General features: G+C 37.6%; 2 protein-coding genes across 2 annotated transcripts; one reads left to right on the top strand and one right to left on the bottom strand.

Annotated features, from left to right (window-relative positions):
* Positions 1-15,844: 15,844 nt before the first annotated feature.
* Positions 15,845-16,261, bottom strand: LOC116136792 (auxin-responsive protein SAUR68-like). The gene has a single exon (XM_031422465.1). It carries the CDS (start codon positions 16,259-16,261, stop codon positions 15,845-15,847), a length of 417 nt encoding a protein of 138 aa, XP_031278325.1.
* Positions 16,262-17,503: 1,242 nt separating this feature from the next.
* On the top strand, positions 17,504-17,937 carry LOC116135354 (auxin-responsive protein SAUR68-like). The gene has a single exon (XM_031421056.1). It carries the CDS (start codon positions 17,504-17,506, stop codon positions 17,933-17,935), a length of 432 nt encoding a protein of 143 aa, XP_031276916.1. The 3' UTR covers positions 17,936-17,937.
* The last annotated feature ends 1,651 nt before the right edge of the window (positions 17,938-19,588 follow it).

Genomic DNA, 19,588 nt, shown 5'->3' with positions numbered 1-19,588 from the left:
GATGTGGTTAAATGGGTGGGTTGATTGGTGTAGTGTGCATGTGGAGGATGATTATGCAATTAAGAGGTTTGTAGTTGGACGATGTTTTGGCACTTTTTGGGTTCTGTAAAAAAGGGAGGTTTTTATGGCCTTTTATACTAAGAATGATATGGGAAATGATATGAATGTGCAAATGAAGGTGACAGTGGTGAAAATGATAGAATTCGGATTTGGCTTTTTGAGACTTAACTGTACATGCTTCACTGAATCAGTCTAACTGAAGTTATAGAAGTCTGATTGAGTGATTCTTGAAGTGTTAAAAATTTTAGAAACAGACCTAAAAAGTTTATGTTTTATCCAAAAATAAATTCGAATTAGAAGTAATGGAAAAATTGCTTGAAAGTAACGAACGTTATGGATCACACTTTTAATGGAAATTCCATTTGTTTCTAATTCTAATAAACCTTGAATAATCTTACTACTGAAATTCCTTGTATTGTATGAGAAATCAATTAAGTTAAGAAGTTTAGTAGGAGAAATAGTATGATTGAGCATGGAATATGTTAGTCCATATGTTTGCATTCATAATGGTAAGCATATAGCTATTAGTGTCTTATGAAAAATTTATGAAATGTTAAAGAATGAATTCCCTGAGTCTCTTGAGGTATAAACCAAGATCAGAGGAATGGAATTCTTATGGAAACCATGAGTCCTTTGAGGTGACGACCAAGAACAAGGTAAGGGTTAAATGAATCCGATCGGATAACAAAGACTAATGAAACCATAGTATAAAGACAAAAGAAATAAGCATGCCATGTACATGAATATTTATAAGTCATATATGTTCTATGTATATTAGTGATTATGTTATGACTTTGTTTTGAGAAAAGTCCAAAGTGTATGTATGTTTTATGAACTTGTTATGTTAAAGAATGAAGGTCATATTTGTGGTAGGTAAGGTCCTAAGTAATATACTTGTAAAATGATGATAATGAACTTTAATAGTTTAAAATGGCCATATTCCTTACTGAGCGATTAGCGCTCACCCACGAAATGTTTTAAAATGTTTGCAGGTAATGATTAAGGCATGAAGCTGGGAGAGGATTCCGAGGGACGATATGAGCATGAAGGGATTTTTATTATGACTTTTGAACGGTTTTGCTAGTTTTTGGTAGTAATTATGTTTATATCTATAATGCAGTAAATATGTCCATGTTATTATGGAGTTATCTGTGTTTGTATTAATAAAAGAAATCAAATTGCTAGTAAATTTTGTAAAAGTGTGTATGTTCTCGTAAGTACTACTATGGATTTCATAATGTACTCCAAGAAAGGAAACTATATTTTTTACTTGTACAATGAACTTAATATAGTTTAGAAATTAAAATGTTTTAAAATAAAAATAGATATATTTTTAAACTATTAGTTTATTTTTTTAATAGGATTTTAAAATAAACTTCTTTCCTAGGCGTGCATTTTCTAGGTTCTCAATGGCCAAGGGATACTTAGGAAATACTCGGCTAGGGAGGGGTTTTACATATTGACACTTGCATTCATGCTGAACTGTGTTTTCCAGAATATGAGGAATATATTCTGGATATTCTTGTAGACATAGGAGCAATCAAATGTATTGCAAGGAAGCAATGTTTTCCACCAGAGGTTTGGAAATCATTAGAAAAACCAATCCTAAATACGGTTGCGGATGGAGGTCAAAGTATGATCACAGATGTGGTTGAAAACATGGTTGTACTATTAAACGAGAAGAAATTGACTCTAAGGGAAGTCCTAATAGTGGATTACTTAGAGGTAGATTTTATTCTTGGAAATAGCTTTCTGTGAGGACAAGCAGAAGTTAGACCATTTACTCAGGATAACGACCACATTATCCTTGGAGGTCATAAAATCCCTATTCTTGCTAAGCCTGAAGTTTCGAAAGTAAGGAACTGTTTTAGACCAGTGAAACTAAGGCAAGAAGTAGATCATATTGTTTTCCAGATTTTGGAAAAGGAAAAATGGTGGTTGAAACCTTTTGAAGCAAAAGAAGTGGATGAGGCTTGTAATGTTTTCTTTCAAAGATTGTATCCTAGTTATCATACAAACTGGATCGCACGGGATATATCGCAGGAGGTTGATCCCTCTAGTGCATTTCCTGAGAGCATGGATAAATTCATACATAAGGAGAAAATCTTGAAGGTTGAAAACAAGAGCCAAAAGAACTCTTTAAGGATTGAGGAACTTGTAAAATCCTTTAAAGAGGAACTTTCTCATGCTTTGATGATCAACCATTAAAGTTTTGGGAAAGGAACGGTATATATGCTTCGTTTAAATTAAGGAAAGATGATGATACGATAACAACAAAATCCTATCTTTATACTCCTGATGTAGCGGAAGAATTTAGCAAGCAAATAGTAGAATTGCTGGAAAGCAATTGATGCGTGCTAGTAAAAGCCCACACTTTTCGTCAGCATTCATGGTTATGAATAGAGCTGAGCAGGAAAGAGGAAAAGCGCGGATGGTTATTGATTATAGGCAATTAAATGATAAAACCATTGATGATGCCTATAAGATACCAAACAGATCAGCTTGTTTGAATAAAGCTAGATTTGGAAAAATCTTCTCAAAATTCGATCTGAAGTCAGGATTCTGGCAAATTAGAATGGAGGAGTCAAGCATTTTTCTTTGACGGCTTTCACCTGTCCAAAAGGATTGCTTGAATGGATGGTTTTGCCTTTTGGGCTTAAGCAGGCACCATCGATATTCCAGAGGAAAATGGATAAGGTTTTTGGAAACTTATCTAACTTTTGTGTAGTCTATATTGATGATGTTCTGGTTTTTAGAAAAACCAAGGAAGAACATGTAAATCATCTTAGACTGGTAATCAAAAGGTTCCTTGATAATAGAATGATTCTATTTGAAAGAAAGGTAGAATGGTTTAAGAACAAGGTGAGATTCTTAGGCACTGAGATAGGTGAAGGAGGTATTCAACTCTAAGAACATATCTCAAAGAAGTTGCTGGATTTTCCAGATGTGATGAAAGATAAGCACATGTTACAGCAATTTCTTAGATTAGCCAATTACATGTGCAAGTATGTTCCTAATCTCGCTAATGTAATCAAAGGCTTGACGCTTAAGCTTAGTGATAAAGAGACACTTGAAGACACTAATTATGTTAAGCGGACCAAGGCCTTGACAAAGCAATTTAAACCTTTAAAACTCTTGGAAGATGGAGATGCGCTTATTATTGAAAGCGATGCATCTTACTTGTACTGGGAAGGTGTGCTTAAGGCTAAGGGTACTGATAATATTGAACAGATTGTTTGATATGCGTCAGAAAAATTCTCTCCTGCTGAGATAAACTATCCTATTCATGAAAAGGAATTTTTAGCAGTGAAAGAATGTATTGATCGATTTCGATTGTTCATAATCAGTCAAGAATTTACTTTAAGGACATACTCTAAATATTTAAAAACTTTTATGAAATTGTCTTTAAAGGATGATAAAGCTAGACTAATCAGATGGCAAATTTGGTTTGTAGATTATAAAATCAAATTTGAATATATTTTTGGTAAATCTAACTTTGTTGCTGACTTTTTGTCTAGACATTTTTTTAAAGACTTGCAGGATAATGGCGGACAAGAAGGAAACTGGAAATCACTTCTCATGCTCCAAGTGTAAACAACGAGGACACTTGAGAAGGAATTGTCCTTTGAAGATTACTTTGGCTTCAAATGGTACTACTAAAAAGGCGAAAACTGTGGATAAGCAGGTAATCTCTTCTCCTAGGCAGGTTAATGCGGCAAAGTAGAATAAAGATGGAAAGAGTCGAGACTATGACTATGATACTTCGGAAAGAAGAAACCCAAAATTTCAACATTTGAAGGATACTTCTACAAAGGAAATTACTTCCGAAAAGGAGGTCACTCCTAAGAAGGAAATCCAGAAGACTCATAAAAAAGCAATAGTTTGCTGGTCTTGTAAGCAGGAAGGTATTATCAATAATTTCGAGTTCATTTTTCCTTTGTAAAGATTTTACTTTTCTCAAGCTTTGTAAATAATGTAAGTTTTTTTGTAATCGCTTTTTTGGCATGTATATGACTATGTTTGCATAAACATTACTTATACAAATGCTATTGTAAACAGTTAGAATGCGATCTCATGTGTAATGCTTGTGGGATACGAAAAATTGTAAGTACTCACAAAAAATTAAGAAAGCGAAGTCTTTATTTATTATTAAAAAATAAAAAATAAAAAATACATAAAAGCAAGCACAGGGAAGGCAGTACAAAAGCAGATCACTGGTCCTCATCCCCAAGTCCCAGTGGTGCGACCTCATTATCCCCAGGCTGGTCGCCAATCCCCTGCTCGGGTGCGGGCTCCTTTGGGACATACTCCAAATGCTCCTCATCCGGGTCAGGTCCCCAAGCCGCTTCCTCATCATCGCCCCATGCCATAAAGCTGAGGGCATCTTGGTACTCTTCGGGGAGGTCGGTTAGATCTATCCTATGGTTCTTTGGCCGACGGGCATAGATGGACTGAATTGTCCACTTGGTAGCCCTCCTCTCAATCTCCAAGTCTTGCTGTTGCATTTCTGCATTCAGCGAAATGACCTGGCCTTGCGTGAATTGGAGTTCGGCCTCAAGCACCCACCTCTGCATTTCGGTGGCCTCCCACAGCTCTGCCCTTTCCCGTTCTACTCACAAGGCCTGCTCGGAGTTTGTTTGTAGCTCATTTTCCTTCTTGCCAGCCTCCTTGGTGAGTCTGGCCACTGTCCTTTGGAGCTCCTTTACTTCCTCTCCTCGCTTCTCTAGCTCAGCCTTCTGGAAGTCCACCATGCGAAGAGCAGCATTTCTTTTAGACAGGTACTAATTCGCCTAAACGGTGGATGAATCTTTCTCTGCTTGCACGACTTTTGAGTCCTGCTTAAGTTGCATGTTCTCATCTCTCAGCTCGACCAACCCCTCAACAGCCCCCAGCTGAGCCTTCTGTATGGACAAGTGCATAGAGAGCAAGGCTTACGTAACGAAGAGAGTAAAGAGTTAGTTTCCTTTCTACCAAAAAAAGCAAATGTAAAGTCCTCGTTGAGGACAGCTCATTTTACCTAGCTCAGGTGTTGGAAGGATATGGACATCAGGTCCATAGGGTTAGAGGCCACAAACTGTTCGAATGCCTCTGCGAGCCCGCACTCGAGCGAGGTGAAGACCACTGGCTAAAAATGATCTGGCAGTTGCCTCATCGAGTCTAGCACGGGTGTGCCCATACCCGTGCCCGCAATAGGTAGCGTTCCCTCCTCTGGCTCCTTGCCCAGCCTCCTCCCAGGACCTGCAGCCTCGCTCTGCCTCATCTGCGGACCCTCGAGGGCAATGGAGATACCGGTAGCGCACTTGGAAGGCCCTCCTAAGTGGAACACTTGGTAAGGCTGCGACCTTTCGGGCTGAATGCCTAAGCCCTTTGGCTCAGACTCTGACTCCTCAGCTAGAAGTTGCTTTCGCTTCTTGGTCTTTTGGGCCATGGTCTTTTGCTTTGGGCAAGCAGCTGAAGGCTGGGGAGTGCCTGCAGGTCAAACCAAAGTGCCCGCCGGTGTCCCTCTGATGAGGGGACCGTTGGGAGCCGCTCCAGCCGATCCAATGACGTTTACCCGGGGGAAGGTGAACTGTCTTGGTCATGGTGATCTAGGCACTTTGGGAGGCATGGTCGCTGCATGCAAACATCGTTAACAAAACAGTTTGCTGCATGCAAAATTAAGAAACGAGCTAAGGTTATGGTGCTTACTCGATGTGGTCTCTAAGGTCGCTTCGGGATTAAAGAAACCGTACTTCCGTAAATTTGTGGTTGTCACAAGCAGTCTAGCGTCTCGACTTTCTTTAGGCAAAAAGCCGAAGGATGTGATTTTGTCTGGATCCTCAAGAGCCGATAACCTGGTCGTCTTGTTAATTGCGAAGAAACAAAAAACTCATTAGCGAAGACTAAAAGGAAATTCACGAACTCAAAGAAAGGAGAACCTACTTGGTCCTTAAATTGGCAAATGCCATCATATCGAAAAAAAGAAAAACTTCGTCTCGTATGCCCTAACATTTCTGGGGCAACTATGTATTCCCGCTTCGATGGTAGGCCGCTTCGAGAGGTATAAGGAATCATTGTCCTTACTCTTCTTCAGGATGTACGAGCAACCGAGCTCTAGCGTGATTAGCTCGTCGAAACAGTTCTCGCGGCATGAGATATACATAGCCACAGCTATCATATACGCATTCGGCGTAAGCTGTAACAGTGCGATCCTAAAGTGATCCAGGACCGACCTAACGAAGGGGTGGAAAGGGATCAACCCTCCACTCTTAAAAATATTCTCGCAGATCATAGCCATTCCTTCTCGTGGATTCTGAGCTGTGTATGTCCTATGCTCGAAGACCTCTATGTTGAGAGCGTATTGGTCTACCACCTTCTAAATCTCCTCGACAGTAATTACCGATAGAATCTAGAGGGACCCACTGGGCATCCTACACTGGCGAGCTGGCTCCCTCATGCAGTAATCACTCAGTCGTCGTACACTATTTCGTACGATGACGTGGAGGAAAAAATAAATGCTTCCTCCCTTAAACCCTAAAAAAACCCTAACATAATTCTTAAGAGCCACCCCCAATGGCTTAGACCCTAGGAGAAGATTTCATCTCCGATCAACTACCAGCAAACACTATCACTGCATGGCAACCATCAAAAGCAAAAAAGAAATAAAATGGTAGAGGAACCATTCTTACTTCTTGAGTATGAAGACTGATCCTCCTATTCTGAGTGTCAAGCGCGCACCAGTCTGAAAGACGGAAAATCAAGGCTCACAAAAGTTTCTTGCTTTCTCTCCAAAGAAGTGAGTATTGTGACATCACCAGAGGCGAGTCTAAGGTTTTATAGTGAAGGAAGTGGCATTTGGTTTTCTCGAAGTCAAACAACATTCGAACGGAGATCACTTCTCACCATTGATCGCGACCACGTGTCGCTAATCAACAAAGAAGAGTGATCATCAAGCTTCGACAAACCAAATCATCGTTCTTTTCTGTTGGAACGCTCAAGCGACGACACGTTTCCTTCTCCATATTAAATGCGTCCACATCCGCATTTAATGCTCTGATAGGGAATGTCGTTTCAACATGGCTCGTATTTAATGCGCATGGCTGGCACTTATTGCGCATAAGACACATCTATCAGAGCAAAAGGCATTTCATTAAATGTATCAACTACAAAAGTGCAACGGATAACATTTGAAGAGGTTGTTATATAAAACACTCTTTGTCATGTCAGTCACGAAGCGACGTGACTCTTCACCCTAGTCACATGTCAGTTGCGAAGCGACGTGATTTTGCTTTCAATGAAAAGTCTCCAAGTATACTCAGGTCGTGAGCTTCGGTCGAAGACCAAAATCATTGTTACGGCACTGAATAAGGTCTAGAACAGGTCGCAGACCTTAAGGAAGATCATTTCAGGTCACATGCATGACAATGTTTCCACGACCTCTTTGTAACTAGGTCGGATCGACCATAGTCCATTCAACTCACATCAAGTCAAGGCATAATTGTGTAGTTTTCAAGGTCCGATTTTCAAACCTTAAAAACTAGAGGACTTCTGTTATGCTTGAAAAAGTAAGGCTGATGTCGAGCCTTGTCAGCATGGGTGGTCAGAGCTTAGGTATTTTCTGCAACCATTCAGATGTAGCCACATCGCATATTGACGCAAGTACCATGCTCCTGCCAGTGCAGTGGGTGTGTGCCAGACTGGCGAAAGGCAAGAGGCATTCCACGTGTCCAATCCCTGCACAAGTCGAGGAAATCACTCGAGCAGGTGAGCAACGGGACATAAAGAAGGATTTGCACGGCAATCTAACCCACTCACAGATTCAGTAATCATTACCTTAATTCATCTCACTATAAATAGAGGGCTCCTCTCCCATTTGTGGGATTAGCTAATTTCACTCTGTAATAGGATTCTCTCTCTCTCTCTCTCTCTCTCTCTCTCTCTCAAAGCTATAAATCAGCTCGCTAGACGCGACTTGATCCTATACATTAATACAAATCAGTAGACGTAGGGTTCGCTTGTTTAAGCATCCGAACCACTTTAAACATTGTTCTTCATCTCTTATTCAACCCGATATCCCATATACACGTGTGTCTTCTGAGTCAGCTCAGTATTTCTCACGTTCGATTAGTTGGTGTCAAAATTAAGCACCAACAAAATGGACTCATGAAATTATTTAAATTTAAAAGTTACAAGATTATTAAAACCTGTAATAAAGTTGAAAAAAAAAAGTACCCCAGATTCAGTTTTGTTTACTTAAAAAAACAGATAAATTTTGAGTGAGCCAATAAACTTTCATTCTGAAAAGATTTTGTCTGATGAGTAAGCCTTATGGCACCATGTCACACTCACGTCCTTCTTTTTCATCTACTCCCACACTTGACGAGCCAATTCATTTTAAAACATTATAAATAGAACCCTACTATCACATGTCATTTCAAATACCTCAACGTTCTCTTTCCTCGTTTAATCCACCGAACTCTATGGTTACCTATCACGTCTTCACTTACAAATGCCCATCTCAATAGTATAGCTAAGCTACCATATTATCGCTCGTAATTAACATGTTAAAATGTAATACATAAATATGATAAAATCATCAGGACTTAGCGTATCATAAATTATGGATCAGAGAGGATGAAGAGATGGCATGTAATTCACAAGAGAAGATATGGAAATGGTAAACAACAACATAATACAATAAGGACAACTCATAAGAGAGAGAAGCACGTTACACAGAGTATAATTGAAAGTGACAAGTCATATTAAATAGGTGCAATACATATGTCATGTGACATCCCAAAATCCTGCAATGGTGGGTGAGTTTTCAAAGAAGAGTTTCAAAAATTTAGTTTCACCGGTGTAACAACTGCTGTAGACTAGTACAATGCATGCATAATAATAATAGAAAATGGNCTGAAATGTCCAAGTGCAATTAAGGAAGAGGGGTGTGTGTTGAGTTCTCAAAATAAATATGGGAATTATTTCTCTTTAATCTTTTAAGTCTCTTTAAACTTGACAATGTCAGGCTGCCATTGTGGTCAGAGTTCGACTGTTTGATTAATGGAGTTGGAGCTATAGCCATAGACTTACCATCATCATAAATGGTCACATTTCTTTATAAGAAAAATAAACAAAAATACAATTGACAAGATTTAAATTTTTTATTCCCAAGGGTTATTGGTATACTCCCTCGTCTAAACTGATTTAAATGGACTCACGAAATTATTAAAATTTAAAAGTTACAAGATTATTAAAACCTGTAATAAAGTTGAAAAAAAAAAAACTACCCCAGATTCAGTTTTGTTTGCTTAAAAAAAACAGATAAAATTTGAGTGAGCCTATAAACTTGCATTCTGAAAAGATATAAATACTGGTGCATGTCATAGATTGGGGAAACCATTTACACCTACCCAAGGTTTGATGAAACGAATTGGTACCAAAAGATTTCAAAATGATAAACAGGTACCTTCTGTTAGTAAAAGACTAGAATGCCCTTTGAAAAAGTATTAGTCTATTTTTTTAATTACTTTTAGACCCCTTAAGTTTATTAATGCCATCAAATACCCCCAGTAAAAAAGTTTAAAAATTAACAAAAATACTCCCACCTACCCATACTTGTCAAATTCCGGCAGCCATTGCCGGTGGTAGTCGGAATCTATCACAACGGTCTATGCCACCACCGGAAATGGTCGGTAATTCACCGATCTGGCCTTTTCTAGCCATCGACGACCGCAACACTCCACTCCATCTTTGGCCGTCAGCGACAGCCAAAGATGTGGCCGTCGTTGTCTGTCAACGATAGCCAAGATTTGGCTTTCGTTGACAATCAACGACGGCCATTTCTTTGGCCGTCAGTTTCCGACCAGATCTGGCTTTTTCATGTCAGATCTGGCCTTTTTCGGCCAGAGCCACCATGGCTCTGGCCGAAAAAGGCCAGATCGGTGAATTACCAGCCATTTACGGTGGTGGCGTAGATCGTTGTGATAGATTCCGACTACCACTAGCGATGGCCGTCAGAATCTGGCAAGTATGGGTGGATGTAGGTGTTTTTGTTAATTTTTAAACTTTTTTTAGGGTATTTGATGGAATTAATAAACTTAAAGGGTCTAAAAGTAATTAAAAAAATAGACTAATATTTCTCAAAGGGCATTCTAGTCTTTCACTAATAGAAAGTACATGTTTGTTGTTTTAAAACTTTTTGAATACCAATTATCGTTTCGTCAAACCTTGAGTAGGTGTGAGTCGTTCGGCCTCATAGATTTTGTCCATGAGTAAGCCTTATGGCACCATGTCACATCCTTCTTTTTCATCTACTCCCACACGACATGAATGAGGTTTGAACACGCAAGCCTAAAATTTATTAACATAGTCCTCGTTCTTTTTTATTTCTTCCGCATTAAACCTGATATCTTCTCTTTTTCTTAGTAGAACGAGCCAATTCATTTTAAAACATTACAAATAAAACCCTCCTATCACATGTCATTTCAAATACCTCAACGTTCTCTTTCCTTGTTTAATCCACCAAACTCTATGGTTACCCATCACTTCACTTACAAATGCCCATCTCAATAGTATAGCTAAGCTGCCTACCATATACAAATATAGCTAATATTATCGCTCATAATTAACATGTTAAAATGAGTAATAAATAAATAGATAAAATCATCAGGATTTAGCGTATCATAAATTATGGATCAGAGAGGATGAAGAGATGGCGTGTAATTCACACGATAAGATATGGAAATGGTAAACAACAACATAGTACAATAAGGACAACTCATAAGAGTTTCAAAAATTTAGTTTCATCAGAACTATTTTTAGCTGGACCTTATCTTGATGATGACCAATTTCTGGTTCGTTCAGTAAAATTTTAACTGCACATACAAAACTAACTACACCAGCTACTAAAGATTCAAACTCACTCTTTAAAACTTACCATCTATAAACACAAATATATGTATCTATAATACAATTGATAAATCCAATTAACAATAGGCCGACAACACATTCATGAAACATCATTGTCGCCAACATGAAAATTTGAATTTGATCTCAATCGGAAAACCAAAAGGTGTCTGAACCGATGGAGTGATACTCTACATACTCTGGTAGTTATCGAACAAAATCTTTCCTTCTTCTTTTACTACTCTAACTTGTTTAACTTGCCAACATTTAGTGTAGCCCAACTATGAGTGTTCAAAAAAATGCAAAAACCGAACCGAATCGATAATCGAAAAACCGATTCGATTACGGTTCAAAGAATTATAAAAGCTAGATTTTAGGTTCAATTTCCGATTTTAGTTAAAATGCAAACCGGTTAACCGTAATTGGTTTACTCTCTCTCTCTCTCTCTCTCTCTCTCTCTCTCTCTCTCTCTCTCTCTCTCTCTCTCTCTCTNTTTGATTTCCTTTATTAATACAGCATATTTACTCCATTATAGAACATGGACATAATTACTACATTATGAAATATGAACATAATTACTACACTAAATATTAGCAAAACCATTCAATAGTCATCATTAAAGCATCCCCTCATGCTCATAGCGTCCCTTGGAATCCTCTCCCAACTTCATGCCTTAATCCTTACCTGCAAAACATTTTAAAACATTTTGTGGGGTGAGCGCTAATCGCTCAGTAAGGAATATGACCATTTATAAACTATTAAGGTTCATTATACAAGTATATTACTTAGGAAATACCCGACTAGGGAGGGGTTTTACACCACCGTCACCAGGAGGCTCTGATATGGTTGTTTCTAGCCATATTGATGGCCAAAAACACCTATATCGGAGTAGATCTAGCCGAAAATGGCCAGATCTATTATGGTTATTTTCGACCAGATTCATCTGTTAACGGCAGGATCTATTCTGGCCGGAATAGATTTGGCCATTAATGGTCATATCTCACCTTGATATGGTCGATAAAGGCCATAGATTTGGCTGTTAATGGCTTGATCTACTTCGATAAGGGTCTTTTCGGCCATTAATATGGCCAGAAACGGCCATATGGGAGCCTCCCAATGATGGTGGGCTACTCACAACGACTCCAGGCGACTTCCGGCAACTTCCGGTGATAGATGGCGGTGGTTTGGTTGGCGACAAGTGGGGGGGGTGGTGGCTTAGGTGGGTTGCAACTTATTTTGAATTTAAGAGTAATTTTGTCTAAAAAGTTAATTAATTGAAGTGAAATGGTAAAGGCTAGATTTATGTAAATTAATTTAAAAACAATAGTATTATTGTCCTAAAATTTTATTAATAAAGGATAAAATTATAACAAAAATAAGATTACCTTGGTAATCTTACAATACCTAAGAAACTTAAAGTTATCAGATTACCTCCAATATTACTAACAGTAACTACTATTGGTATTGAAAGATTACCAAAATTTTATATTACTTGATAACCAAACATAATAATCAAGTAATCTAGGATGACATAACCGTAGTAATCTCATATAACCCCTAACCCAATGTTTCCTAAGGAGTTAAGATCAAAACCCCTTTTGTTGAATAATCCCTTCTTTTTTTTAATAAAACAATACAAGCAAAGATGGCTTCAAGATATCCTATCAGATCATCTATATGAAAACCAAGCCAATCGATAGTAACGAAGTTGTCTTGAAACTTACAAAATTACAAAAGAATGGAATATATTTCTATCTTTAAAATACAAAACACCAGATTTGCTAGAGGGATGTGGTCATGTGAACAAAAAATTTGAAGTTTCCTATCTGATGATCATTGTTGGAATTTTCATTAAAATTCACATAGCGGTTATTGAATAATTTTCATTACCATGGGGAGGCCAACAGGGGAAGGCTAATTATGCTACATTTTATAGCTTTTAATTGAGAAGGATACATTTTGATGTCTGAGATTCTGAGTCACCAGCTCTAGCAGCCGTGAACCAGCATGCCATCAAACCTCCAGGCAGTACGAATGTGAAAGGCTCCACCTTGTGTATAAGATAATAAACACAACTGATTAAGTTGGCCAATTGTCTATATAACTTTACTGATCTCAAATGGTTTGCCTCCCTTAAGTCCCCACAGAAGGGCAGAAATAATGAATGGACTGTCTACATTTGTTACAATATAACAAATCCATTTCCTATAACCTTCCATCCATAGCAATCACAGCTTTTCAGTGTTCTTCAGATCCAATACATTTCTCTCACAAAAACAAAATGATCAGTCCAAAGAAGCTTGATCAAATTGGCCAAGAAGTGGCAGAAACTGGCTGCAAGCAAGCAAAAAAGAATCTCGTCGCCGAGAGCCTCTAGGGTTGTTGAAGCAGAAAACTGCAGAACATGTTCAATGACTGAGAAGGGTCATTTTGTTGTATACACAACTGATTAACAACGCTTTGTGATTCCATTAAAATTTCTTTAAAACAACATCATTAGAGAGCTTTTTACGATGGCAGAAGATGAGTTTGGACTGCCAAGCTATGGACCTATCACATTGCCATGTGATGCAGTTTTCATGGAGTATGCAATCTCTTTGATTCAAAGGAATGCAGCAAAAGATGTAGAGAAGGCGTTGCTTATGTCCTTAGTTACCGGTCGATGTTTACCATCTTCAAATCTCCATGAAAACCAAAGTAATCAACAATCATTAATTTGCAGCTTCTAATGTAAATCATAGTTCTAGATTTTTAGTCATAATACAGTGGTGTAAATTGATATATAGTTGATATATTAAATGAAGAATTCCCAAAAAATTTCTTACTTTTCTGCCTTTCTTTCGAGGGTAAACCAAAAATAGTTATGAAAAATTTCCTGTTACAATTATCTTATAAAATTTACCAGGACATGTTACATTTATAACGACAACTGAAACAGATTAGTTATTTGGTTCACAACTAAATTTGAACCTATGTGCTGCTATCTGTTTTATATTCTTCCAAAATTTTACCATATGAACTAAGATTTTCTCCTGATCCAAGCTTCTATCTTGACAAAAAGAGGTTTCTGAAAAGTAGTTAACAACATAAAACACAATAGAGGTCATATTAATACCGTGTCGACATATTATTGCATACAATATTACCATTTAAATCCCTCGCTTGGAAGATATTGAGAAAGAAGTAAGCAACGATATCAAAATAGCAGCACCATTTATGTTGGGAGATTCTCTTTTTTTGTGTACATGATTTACTGAGAATAACATATCATCCTTAAAAAAGCTGTAATGAAGGCAATTGATTGCGCTTTCACAATCAGAATGTAAACAGTAGAACTTGCTCTTTCTTTTCAACATGTCACATGAGATTGTCCATCATGATGTAATCGTTTTTTTTTTTTTTTTTTTTAACAGGGGATATTCTAGTCAGTTTACACGTACCTTAACTAATCCTCGAGACCCTAGAACCCTAGTTAGTAAATACGTATTTTATACGTGAATTATACACCCAACCGTATAATTCGTGTTTTAACGTATGTTATAAAAACTATTGAATTATACGCGTGTAATATAAATACCCGTATAATTCGCGAATTACTCGTGTATTATTGCAAAAAAAAAAAAAAAAAAATTCCATTGCTCACCCCAAAACGACATCGTTTTGGTGGGTTTAATTCAAAATTACATAGTATCTCTCCTCTTCTTCAGTTCTTCGCCTTCCTCAGTTCTACGACGGATGACATTTTCAACTTTTCTTCCTCAGTTCTTCGACGTTTTTCAGCTTTTCTGTCAATACTTTCCCTTTCTCAGCTCGGACGGTGAACTGATTGAGATTTTTAACAAGTTTGTGTTTGTGTTTGCGAGAGAAGAATAAGTTTGCGGAAGGCGAACTGGTTGAGATATTTAACAAGTTTGTGTTTGTGTTTGGGGGAGAAGAATAAGTTTGAAGAAGGGAAGGTATTGGCAGAAAAAATAGCCTGCAAAGCAGATGTCATTGTTGGAACTCTGAAAGAAGCATTTGGCGTTGTGGGTGAGACACAGAGATGATTTGATTGAAGAAGAGAGAGGGAGGGGGGTTTTTAAGATTGGTCACGGGTTTTGTGTTTGCGGTGGATTTCAACACTCAACATTGCAGATTACGTTTCTATAATTCTATTGCACAAACAAAAAGATAAATAAATATCTTTTTACTGGTGGGTTAGAACAAGACATGCGCCTGGGAATTTGTTAAGGCAAAGAAAAGATTAACGTTACCATAGCCAAAAGCAAAAGCAAAAGATTTAATTGAAGTCAATGCAAAGGTATATTAATAATTAGTCCATAAAAGTGTCAAAATTAAGATTGATATTGTCGTATTTTTCAAAACGTATTATTGATAATATACCGTATTAAACCCGTATATACCCGTACCATATTTTTTTCGTATCCGAATTTTATGATCGAATTTTTATAAACCGTATTATACTCGTAAAATTTCCGTACCTTTTTTTTGTTGTACCCGTATTTACTAACTAGGCCTAGAACTACCGGTCGGGTAAGGGCTCTAGTAGCTACCCCTATCAGCATCCGAGGAGAGACTCGAACTCAAGATCTCTTGAGAAATATACCCAATAGTCTCTATCGAACTACTCGATCACCAAAGGTGGTTAAGATATAATTGTTATTAACACAAAATTTTAAGCAATTCTGTTGTAAGTTGTATCAAATTAGCCAGATATTTATTTTCATGATCCCTTTGATTTCTCTGCCCCTTAAAGATCAAAATAACAACTTTAATATATAATCTAAGCTCACATAACTTTTTACCATATAAATAGAAACTACTAAGAAGATATTAGAATTTGTAATTATATTCTCACTAGAAAAATGTTGTGTATCTTCTACAAAAGTTAATTTTGATCTCAGTTACAAACAAGTACATTTTGATGTCTTGGTTCTTGCTGCAAAGAGGATGACAATGAGCAGCAAGCAGTAACTACTGACATAGGCTTAAGTTTGTCTTGATTCTTCACGACGCTGCCTCGTATCAGTGACACCATGTACTCGAAGAAGAAGGAATCACACGGCAACGTAATGGGGCCATCACTTGGCAATCCAAACGCCTCCTCTGACATTTTCAAGAGTTCCCGAAAAATGTCATTGTTAAGAAATGGAAGAGGAATCACAAAGCGCCTGCAATCCGTTGTGTACACAACAAAGTGACCCTTGTTAGCCACATATGAAGTGTTGGAACCATTTAAATTGGCAAAACTGCTTGCCCTTTGGAACAAGATTCTTTTTCTTCCTTCTACGGCCGCCTTTCGCCACTTCATTGCCATTTTTATGAGTGTCTTGGTACTTAGCATGCTGTCTTAATGGAAAATTCTGAAAGTAGAAAGATTTCAAGCAAAGAATGTTATAACACTATCAATTGTGTTGCTTTCCTGAGTGAAAATAATTGCAGATGGCCTAATTATATACTCAAACTTCTGAATGAAAATAATCTCTGGTTGTTTCCTTATGTAAGTCACATTAGATGCAGAACCATGTGCTGATGTTTAGGAGCTCGGGACCTTGAAGCTATGACATGTTTGGTTCTACCAGAAAATCAGCAAAACAAGATTGAACATAGCTGAAAACTATCAACTCATTTTCAATTGCGATAACAGATACTAGGACCAATCAATTCATCAATCTTATTTTCACCAAATTTTCAAGAACATAGGCGAAAATACTGACTCCTAATGTATATATCTAATCTTTCATTAAAAACTAGTACTAGGGAACATGCCAAAAAATAGAACATGTGCATCTAAATGTCCCTGGAATTAAATGTAAGAGGCAAGGGGATGCCTCATTCTTTCACCAGGACTTAAAACTTCTGTGGCTGACAATCACTTGGGACCCTCTGTATTCCAAATTCTAATTTGTTAGGAGACATGGCAATGCAAATACAACATTGTGTGACTCAAAGAGAACTAAAGTCTAAAGATACTTCACTCCAAGTTGTGACTTGCAAAATGTGAACTCTTCCAATTCCATTAAAGCTGCTTCGTTTGAACCACATATTTATGTATATCTTGTTTGGTAGTTCACTTAGAACATGCTGGGGCCAACATGCTATAAGTGTATGTCTTGCACATGCCTAGATCTGCCAAATCATTTTCCCTTACCAAATTCCAAAACTATTTCTTCATAGATATATTCATGGGAGAGTTTTAGATCTAGATAGAATGTCCATTCTTGCCAAGTAGATCAAAAGTTCCCAAGGACCCAAACAATAAAGATTCAACAATATTGGGACCGGTGGCGCCTTAATCTACTTGGCAGAAATTTGTTTCATTGCCTACCAGTTCCAAGCTTGTCCACAATGCTAACACCAGTTTTTCGCAATCACCACATGCTTATGCACCCAAGAATGCTTACACAAAGAACCCCACCTGCAAGGAAGAATTCTATAGCCTTGTAATATAAAGCCAATGCACTTGCATTGCCTTCTACACAACTCAACCATTGCATCTTGAAGTTTCAAGTACTAAACCTTCTCATCAATTCTCTCTTATTCGCACATTCTAAACAAAATGATCAGCGCCAAGAAACTCATCAAGCTCGCAAAAAACTGGCAAAGGACAGCTGCCCTCAAGAGAAAAAGGATTTCGTTACCCGGATTCAATAAAACTAGTACACCATCAGCGGCGCATAAGGGCCATTTTGTTGCTTACACAGTTGATCAAAAGAGGTTTGTGTTTCCCATAACATATCTTAGGAGTCACATATTTCAAGAGCTCTTGAGGATGTCTGAGGAAAAGTTTGGTTTACCAGGCAATGGGCCAATCACATTGTCATGTGATGCAAGCTTTATGGAGTATGCAATCTCATTGATCAAAAGTTGTGTTGATAGGCAAATGGAGGAAGCTTTAGTCATGTCTATTGCTAGTAGTAGATGCTCATCAATGTCTCATTCCCTCCCTCATGGACAAATTGGTCACCAATTACTCATTTGTAGTTGTTGAATTGCTCACTTGATCACACAAAATTTTTTAAATAATACATGTGATATAGAATTAATGTATAGTTCAATGCATTTTATGAAAAGTTTCTTCAAGTTCCTTCATGTTTTTGTTCTTGGTTGACAATGATCCGCATGACTACTAAAGCCAACAAATAATAAGAAAAGTTTGAAACTAACTATAAATATTTTAAATCTAAAGCCGGTGATGGGTCGTGCCTATCTTAAAAATTCAAGGTCTATCATGTCATAGGTCATGTCATGCCAAGACCCGCAAAAATTTGTGCCTTATCGTGCCGTGCCATGGGCCGACCCATGTGCTTTGTAAAAATATTTAATTTTAATATTTATAAATTATGATAATTTTGATTTATTATTAATAATTATTATAAAAATATTTTATATATTATATTGAGTGATATTTACTTATTTAGTATTTATTACTTATAAGTTATAATTATAAATTACAAATACATCATCATTTTCATTAATTTTTAAATTCTTAAAATCTTCAAATATATCTTAGTTGTAAACATAAACTAATATTTTTTTTTTTTTTTTTTTTTTGCCAACCCACATGCCTTTTTTAAGACACACGGCATGGCCTGCATAATCGTGGGTCGTGTCATGTCATGGGCCGGCATGACCCACCACCGACCCTAATAAATCCCACTCCCATTAGGGTAGAGAAGGGGCAAGAGTTAAGAGAGTGGGGTATTCTTAAAAGCAAGTTGGTTGGTTAGGCGGGTCAATGTGTGAAAATGAAATTTAATTTCAAAAGTTTAGTGGGCGGGTGGGGGTAGGTGTGCATACGAGCCGAGCCGAGCCGAGTAGTAGCCGGCTCGAGCTCGGCTCGGTGAGATAAGGTGGGAGCTCGAGCTCGAGCTCGAGCTCGTCGAGCTCCAGCTTGTGAGCTCGAGCTCGGCTCGTCAATTAAACTACATGGCTCGAGCTCGACTCGGCTCGACTCGTATAGTTTCGAGCCGAGCCGAGCCGAGTTCGAGCTCGAGCCAAGCTCGTTTGCAGCTTTTTCCCAGCAAATCAAAGCACAGCGTTTCTTCTTCTTCTTTATTTCCCCAAAACTGCCTCTTCTCATCAATGTGAATTACACTCCAATTTACACCTTCTTCTTCCACAACTCTTTTTCATTCTCTCTTCTTCAAACCCAGCTTCAACTATTGCAATTATTTCATTTTTTGTGTAAAATGAAAACATTTGTCTCTCATGAAATCAACAAACTCATCTGGGTTTTCTCAAAAGACATTTTACACAGCAAATCAAAATGAAACGCAAATCAAAGAACAAAATCAGTAATTGACGGTAAGGGAATCAAAGTTATTTTTGTTAGTGGAAATCGCTTATCTCATGGCAACGACGTGGTGCATACCGCCTGAAACTTTTATGTGGTGGATTTTTGAACCTTTTAATTCTGGATGATCAAATTCTTTAGTTTTTCATCGCATATGATTGATCTTTATGAAAAAGAAACACCTTGTGGAGCGTGTGGTGCATAATGCTTGTTATTCAAGCAAAAGCAAATGGCATTTGTTAATGCTCGTTTATGGCACCAACACTTCTCACGTGGATAATGCTATTTGATGAATTAACACACGTGAAATGGATGCCTCAAATGAAAAATGCAAAGAAGGCTTTTAAA

The sequence above is a fragment of the Pistacia vera genome, unplaced genomic scaffold (genome assembly GCF_008641045.1).
Source record: "Pistacia vera cultivar Batoury unplaced genomic scaffold, PisVer_v2 Contig109, whole genome shotgun sequence".
In the NCBI taxonomy this organism is placed as follows: domain Eukaryota; kingdom Viridiplantae; phylum Streptophyta; class Magnoliopsida; order Sapindales; family Anacardiaceae; genus Pistacia; species Pistacia vera.
Note: the sequence above shows the minus strand (reverse complement) of the source record. Positions and strands in the feature narration are given on the sequence as shown.